At 41.5% G+C, this 8,113-nt stretch overlaps 1 protein-coding gene across 1 annotated transcript; it reads left to right on the top strand.

Moving 5' to 3' along the window:
• On the top strand, positions 1,045–8,113 carry LOC109720312 (plasma membrane ATPase-like). Its single transcript, XM_020247337.1, has 16 exons — positions 1,045–1,379; positions 2,952–3,071; positions 3,196–3,432; positions 3,705–4,466; positions 4,602–4,724; positions 4,877–4,981; positions 5,058–5,202; positions 5,287–5,451; positions 5,569–5,807; positions 5,906–5,938; positions 6,056–6,137; positions 6,241–6,401; positions 6,509–6,682; positions 7,037–7,219; positions 7,315–7,481; positions 7,655–8,113. Exons 1-16 carry the CDS (start codon positions 1,323–1,325, stop codon positions 7,749–7,751), a joined length of 2,850 nt encoding a protein of 949 aa, XP_020102926.1. The 5' UTR covers positions 1,045–1,322; the 3' UTR covers positions 7,752–8,113.

The raw sequence follows: 8,113 nt of genomic DNA, 5'->3' as shown, positions 1-8,113 counted from the left end.
GGTTAAAGATGTGATTGTTAGAAGCAACAATATGTTCATAGTCAAAAAGAAAAAAATATATTTTAAACTAACAATTTCTTCATGATCAAAAAAATTAAAAGAAACTGTTTTTCACAGTAAAACAAAAGTAATTAAACTTTAAAAATCACCACTGTGATTTCGTATTTTCTCATTTTAGTACTCTATAGTTTAAAGTTTATCACGTTAGTATCCCGTGGTTTCATTTTTCTCTTTTTATTAGCTCATCCGTTAATATTTTGTTAAATTATATACAAAAAACTTCAGATACCCCCACGTAGTTTTATCAAATATTCACTTTAATACCTTTAGTTTTAACTTTGTTACTGGTTTAACGAAAAAAACTACTGAAATGGATAATAAAAAAGAAAAATAAAACCACATAGTACTAAATTGATACACTTTAAACCACAAGGCATTAAAGTGAAAAGTAGGAAACCACAAGGGTAATATTTGAAGTTTTTTCTAAAAAAAAAAAGATTAGGAGAATAATAATTAGTCCTTTTAATTTCTATAATTTTTTTTTATGATGTAGATTGCATTTATTGGATTAGATTTTAATTTTAAGGAATTTGCCTATAAAAATTAGGTGTGGTGCACGGGTGCTCGTATACATCTGGTGCAGGTAAAAATTTCATCGCCTTAGGCTTCGTTTGGGATTGCGCGGTGATTGCGTTACGTGCGGTGAGAAAATATGTTGAAAAAATATCTTATTTGTTTTCGTACGTAATATTGCATTCCGCATATAACTCAATACCAAACTAAGCCTTAGAGGCTTAATCCATCGGTAGTAATCGATATTACGATCAGACCCGCATAGACGTAATCTATGCGTGCGACCTGAGGCCCGTCCCGTAGCTGGCCATCCGAGGCGGGTGCGCGTCTCGAGGTGATCCCTCCGGGGAAAACCCGGCGGTAACCGCCACGTCACCCGGTAAAAGCCTCGGTCACCGGCTATTCCCTGTGGAACCCCCACTATAAAAACCGCACCCCACCGCAAACTCTCCCCCCTCCCTCCCTCCCTCCACTCGCACTTCCCCGTGACTCCACCCCCCCCTCTCTCTCTCTCTCTCTTCTCTCTCTCTCGTTTCCTCTTCCTTTTTTAGAGAGAGAGAGAAGGAGAGCTCTCTTCGTAAATGGAGGAGTCGACGACGATGATGGTGTCTTCGTCTCCGTCCTCGTTCTCTTCTTCTTCTTCGTCTCATTAGGGTTTCGGTTCCTCGGTTTTCCTAGGGCTTCTGCGCGGATCTACCAGGGTTTCGCTTCGTCCGCGATCGTGTCTCTGAGGCGGTGAGGCGATCGAGATGGCGAGCAACAAGAGCACCGGCCTCGAGGACATCAAAAACGAGACCGTTGATCTGGTGAGAATAGCTCAATCTAACTCGTTATTTTTCTGATTTATTTTAGTGATTATTTCCTCCGTTTTTTTTTTTTTTTTCTCATCGTATTCCCGATCTCATCGAATGATCCAGTTCCGTCGCTACTTTCCTTCCGTATGTAGTGTGATCTCTTTTTAAGATCGTTTAGTATTTTGCGCTTTCGCTGTGATCGATTTGGGATGTAATCCCTTGAGATTTGATCTCATTACGAGTGATTTGTAATCTTCATTAATAGTGCTAGTAAAGGAAAGGAGCGGAAGGGAAAGAGAGGACACGATTCAGAAAAAAAAAGGCAATAATTTATTATTCTCCTGATTCTTTTTTTTTTNTAATAAATTGGGAAATCGTCGAAGGTCCCCCGTCGTCTCCATTGTACTATTATTACTATTATTATTATTTTACTATATTTTTATATTTTTATATTTTATACATTTTTTTCTGAAATCCACTGTTGAAAACCCCTGATCTTGTTGCTGTTCTCTTTATTACTAGTTCGAGTTGCGCGCTTCCGTTGTACTCACGCGTCCGGTCGAAACCATTCACAACCACCATCGCCGTACTGAAAATGTTTAGAATGTATCAATTATATTACTAACATGTTGTCCTCAACTAATAAAATTTTTATTTTTAAATTTATTTATTTTACTATAATTAATAAAAAATATTTTTATTATATTTTAAAAAAATATAATTAATTTATTATTGATGATATAGTATAAGTGTGGTACGGTTCCCCTTATTCGGTTTTCTCCGTGGAAAAGAAGGAGACGAAATTACGGAAAAGCCCCTGATATAGTATCGACTTTACTTGCCAACCGTGGATAGGATTTTTGGGTTTGAGTGTCTCGCTCCTGATGTGTCCGATCAGCATCGGACGGTGATGGGACTCGTTGTTTGTTAGGGACAGTTTTGCTCTTAGGGGTCAACCCGTTAATTGCCGTGTGGGCCTTCCCTTTCCGTGGGTCCAACGGCCCATGGATGGTTTTGGGTTTTATTTTTGGAACTTTCTGTTGCGGGCTTAAATATATATCATCATTTGTTCCACAACTTTTTTCCAGTTATTTTTTAAAAAAATTTATGTGTAATTATTATTATTATTATTATTATTATTTGCAGTTAAAATTTTTAATTTGTTAATTCAGCGCAAAATTATTGTGTCAGTACAAATACCAGACGAGAATGTTTTTTTTTTTTTTAATAAAAAATGAGTTACGACGCATCGGACCCAATTTGTAAAATTACAGATTTGAAGGGCGGGAATGAAAGCGAAAGCTTGAGTAAAGAGTGGGATTAACGCGTAGCCAATCCTTTTTCTTTCTTTTTCTTTTTTTTCCCCCTTTTTTAACTCTTTAATTTCACGAGAAACTGCGAAAAGGTTTGTATTTCTCTGTACACTCACGAGCTGCTGCTGTCAAATTTTTATCACGAGAATTAGCATGTTATGTTAGTAATTATGATTATTATTATGATTATAATTATTAATTCTTTATTAACTTAATTCGTTCGCGCGAGTTGGCGCGGAGTTGAGAGCTTTGTGTGTTGTATTGTTTGCAGGAGCGTATCCCAATCGACGAAGTGTTTGAGCAGCTGAAATGTACGAGGGAAGGTCTCAGCTCGGAGGAGGGAGCCAATCGGCTCCAACTCTTCGGTCCCAACAAGCTCGAAGAGAAAAAGGTTCAATTCGTATTCTTCCAGATCCAACAGTCCAACACCCCTTCCTTCCTTACCATTTTGCACTGCAATTCCTCGTCTTGTTTTATTAATGCGTGCTAGATCTTGGGCTTTTTTGCGTTGACAGGAGAGCAAGGTCCTCAAGTTCCTGGGCTTCATGTGGAACCCGCTCTCGTGGGTCATGGAGATGGCCGCCATCATGGCCATCGCCTTGGCCAACGGCGACGGCAAGCCCCCCGACTGGCAAGACTTTGTCGGCATCGTCGTTCTCCTCCTCATCAACTCCACCATCTCCTTCATCGAGGAGAACAACGCCGGCAATGCCGCCGCCGCCCTCATGGCCGGCCTCGCTCCCAAAACGAGAGTACGAAATCTATTCTCTCTTATTAAAAGAAAAAACATTTTCTCTGCATGTAGCTGTCGCTTACAATTTTTTTTTTTTTTTTTTTTTTTTTTTTTTACGTACGTCAGACGAGGGACGTCGTCTACCCGTTATCTAATTAAGAAAGATAAAACATCTTCAATTTATTCAGATATTTATTAGATTCTCAACCCATATCCAAGGCGGATTGTTGAGTGCAAAATATGTAGCACCGCTCTCCGTAGCTTATTTCACACTTGTACTGATCACTGCAGGTGCTGAGAGATGGCCGCTGGACCGAGCAGGATGCTGCGATCCTCGTCCCGGGAGACATCATAAGCATAAAGCTCGGGGACATCGTCCCGGCCGATGCTCGGCTTCTTGAAGGAGACCCATTAAAAATCGACCAATCTGCTCTGACCGGAGAGTCGCTCCCTGTTACGAAGAATCCCGGCGATGAGGTCTTCTCCGGTTCCACTTGTAAACAGGGTGAGATCGAGGCCGTCGTCATCGCGACCGGCGTCCATACCTTCTTTGGCAAGGCGGCCCACCTTGTCGACAGCACCAACCAGGTGGGCCACTTCCAGAAGGTCCTCACCGCCATCGGAAACTTCTGCATCTGCTCCATCGCGGTGGGCATCGTTGTCGAGATCATCGTCATGTACCCGATCCAGCACAGGAAGTACCGCGATGGGATTGACAATCTCTTGGTACTCTTGATCGGAGGGATTCCGATCGCCATGCCGACTGTCCTGTCGGTGACTATGGCGATCGGGTCCCACAGGCTGGCCCAGCAGGGCGCAATTACCAAGAGGATGACAGCTATAGAGGAGATGGCCGGGATGGACGTTCTTTGCAGCGATAAGACCGGGACATTGACGCTTAACAAGCTGAGTGTGGATAAGAACTTGATCGAGGTTTTCGCAAAAGGCGTGGATAAGGAGTATGTGATCTTGCTGGCCGCTAGAGCGTCGAGAACGGAGAATCAGGATGCCATCGATGCTGCAATAGTTGGAATGCTCGCAGACCCAAAAGAGGTAAAGTTTTTGGCTAAATTTTGCCTGCACAGACTTCATTATCCATGAACTTTTCACTTTTACAAACTGAGTCTTCATTGTCTGTGAAATTGTCCATGAAGTTTGTCAAATAAACACATACTTGTTTTTGTGCAGGCAAGAGCTGGAATTAGAGAGGTACATTTTCTGCCATTCAACCCTGTTGACAAAAGAACAGCTCTTACCTACATTGACGCCGATGGCACCTGGCATCGTGTGAGCAAAGGCGCACCTGAGCAGGTATCTACTTTCTTTTTATCTTTTTTCTTTTTTTTTTTCTCTCTAATAGTTTACTACACCAAGTTTCTATCTCGGTTGTTTTTTTTTAAAATGAAGTTTTCTTATCTCAGCACAAAGAATGAACTTGTACAATCATTTGTTTTTGGGTACAGATTCTGAACCTCTGTAACTGCAAAGAAGATGTAAGGCATAAGGTTCACTCCGTGATTGATAAGTTCGCCGAACGTGGACTTCGTTCATTAGCTGTTGCTAGACAGGTTTGCCGTTTGCTTCCCCAAAATTTCTCTTCTTTTTTCCGTTAAGCAACTTTAAAGAATTCAACTTGTGCCACAGGTAGTTCCAGAGAAGAACAAGGATAGTCCTGGAGGGCCGTGGCAATTTGTTGGCCTGTTGCCTCTGTTCGATCCCCCAAGGCATGACAGTGCAGAAACAATCCGAAGGGCGCTCAATCTTGGCGTCAATGTTAAGATGATTACTGGTACAAGGGACCGCTCTTTTCGCTCTGCAAATCTCTAATAGCAATAGCTAAATCGACTATTAATTATAATATTTGTTAATTCAGGTGATCAGTTGGCTATTGCCAAGGAGACTGGCCGAAGGCTTGGTATGGGGACCAACATGTACCCAGCATCCTCCTTGCTTGGTCAGCACAAGGATGCATCTATTGCCGTTCTTCCTGTGGATGAATTAATTGAGAAGGCTGATGGGTTTGCAGGAGTATTCCCAGGTCAGCTTGATTAGTATATACAAGCAATACAAACATGTACTTTTATCTTACTGTGAATATCTAAGTTGAAATTTAATGGTGCTCTTCTTCTTCTTTTTTTATTTTTTTGTGGAACAGAACACAAGTTTGAAATTGTGAAGAGGTTGCAGGAGAGGAAGCACATCTGCGGAATGACGGGAGACGGAGTGAACGATGCACCTGCTCTGAAGAAGGCTGATATTGGAATTGCTGTTGCAGATGCCACAGATGCGGCGAGAAGTGCTTCCGATATTGTCCTTACTGAACCAGGGCTTAGTGTTATCATAAGTGCTGTTCTTACCAGCAGAGCCATTTTCCAGAGGATGAAGAACTACACGGTAAGGACATCTTGGAATTTGGTGCTATTATTTGGGTATTTTTTCCCTCTTCTCACCGCGCCTTATTTTCTTCCCATTCTTTTTTCCCTCTTATGCAGATTTATGCTGTCTCCATCACCATCCGTATTGTTGTAAGTACTCGGTTAAATTTGAGACTCTTCAAAGTGATATTTTCTTTCAGATTATAATGTGAGTTTACCTCATCCTTAATTAATAATCCGGTTCACTTATGTCTCGTTTTTTTGTAGCTTGGTTTCATGCTTATTGCGCTGATATGGAAGTTTGATTTCTCGCCCTTCATGGTTTTGATCATTGCCATTTTAAATGATGGTGGGTACTGATGATAATGAGTCTCTTATTTCGTATAATTGTTCTCTCTGTAGTCGATTCATCCCATGTGACATTTAAAAAAAAAAAAAAAAATCTGTTATAGGTACTATCATGACAATCTCAAAGGATCGGGTGAAGCCATCGCCGATGCCCGACAGCTGGAAACTGAAGGAGATTTTTGTTACCGGCGTTGTATTTGGTAGTTACTTGGCACTTATGACCGTAGTCTTCTTCTGGGCCATGATAGATACTAACTTCTTCTCGGTATGCATTTTTAAGAACTCATTGGGAGATATTCTTCGCAGTTATTGGTAGATTTTGGAACTTAAATACTGCAAACTACAATAATGTCCTTTGTAATCATTTCACAGGATAAGTTTAATGTTCGATCGCTGAGGCATAGTGAGGACGAAATGATGGCTGCTTTGTACCTTCAAGTTAGTATCATTAGCCAGGCTCTTATATTCGTCACTCGATCCCGCAGCTGGTGCTTTGTTGAACGCCCAGGACTTTTGCTGATCAGTGCATTTATCATTGCTCAGCTTGTACGTTCCTTTCTTCTCTACTTCTTTATTATAATATACCTTCTCTATTCTTTGATATTGTAATTTAGTCTCTCTCGTATATACTCTTTCAATAGAGCTATTCAAAGTACTTAGCATTAACCGAATTAGAAGCTAAAGCTCCAAATTGGAGCCAGCTTTTCTAATTAGAAGCTCATTTTAGTTTTCTACCGTAGCAAATGCTCCAGACTCTTTGTTTGCCGATAGCTTGGCTGCTTCACAGCGGAGCAATCCTAGAAGTGAGGCGAAAACAAAAGCAGAAGCGAGGCCAACACAGAAGCCCTAAATCAAATCTTTCTCGTCCGTGTGCTGAAACCTTGTATGCTTCTTTCTTAGGTCGCAACTGTCATAGCCGTGTATGCGGACTGGGGCTTCGCTCGGATCAAAGGTATCGGGTGGGGATGGGCCGGGGTCATCTGGCTATACAGCATAGCCTCCTTCATGCCTCTCGACTGGTTCAAATTCGCCATCCGCTACGCCCTCAGTGGAAAGGCCTGGGATAATCTCTTGGAGAATAAGGTATTAAACACACATTTTCAACTATCTCACTATTCCGTAATCCGTATACTCTATTCCTACTCCGAATATTACTTATGATTACATTGAAATTACAGACGGCCTTCACTACAAAGAAGGATTACGGCAGGGAAGAAAGGGAAGCCCAGTGGGCCCTTCACGGTCTCCAACCACCTGAAACTGCAAATATCTTCCCCGACAAGGGCGGCTACAGAGAGCTCTCGGAGATCGCAGAGCAAGCCAAAAGGCGCGCGGAGGTCGCAAGGTATTCGATCTTCATATATATATAATAATAATATTTATGTATATATATTTAGTTTACACGCTTCCACTCTTCCTCCCTCGAATGTGCTGCGCGCTGTATAAACTAGACTTCAAATTGCTATTTCTCGAATATGATTTCCTCTCTCTTCGTGTCACAAAATCAATCATCTTCAGGCTCCGCGAGCTGCACACTTTGAAGGGCCATGTGGAATCAGTGGTGAAGCTCAAGGGGCTCGACATCGATACCATCCAACAACACTACACGGTGTAACGCCCACTCTATTTACCGAACCGCCGAAAACGAAATATTGGTGGCTTAAGAGAAGACCTTTCTGCTTTTTAACCCTTTTCTCTTTTCTACTTATTAGTGTAGCGTCTTCCTAGCCTCTGCTTTCACGCCTTAAAAAGGTTTTCGTTGCATGTGTTTTCCTACAAGCTTCTTCGTTCCTTCAATTGAGCTGTGGAAACAGCCGTATTAATTAGTCTCTCTCCTCTTTAAAAAATATGTGCGGGTGTTGTAGATTGAATAAGGGGATGCTTTTTCCCAAATATTGTAATCGGAAGTAACCTCTGCTATATATATAACGATGTCTCTTACCAAGTTATATTACTTTACGTCATTTTCTTTTCCAA

The sequence above is a fragment of the Ananas comosus genome, linkage group 14 (assembly GCF_001540865.1).
Source record: "Ananas comosus cultivar F153 linkage group 14, ASM154086v1, whole genome shotgun sequence".
Classification (NCBI taxonomy): Eukaryota; Viridiplantae; Streptophyta; class Magnoliopsida; order Poales; family Bromeliaceae; genus Ananas; species Ananas comosus.
The sequence above is the reverse complement of the archived record's forward strand: the minus strand, read 5'-3'. Positions and strand labels throughout refer to the sequence as shown.

Excerpts from the sequence above, each read along its gene's own strand:
- LOC109720312 (XM_020247337.1), top strand. The coding sequence starts at position 1,323 with ATGGCGAGCAACAAGAGCACCGGCCTCGAGGACATCAAAAACGAGACC. Across the intron at positions 1,380-2,951 it reads AAAACGAGACCGTTGATCTG|GAGCGTATCCCAATCGACGA; the intron begins GTGAGAATAGCT and ends TATTGTTTGCAG. Across the intron at positions 7,220-7,314 it reads ATAATCTCTTGGAGAATAAG|ACGGCCTTCACTACAAAGAA; the intron begins GTATTAAACACA and ends TTGAAATTACAG.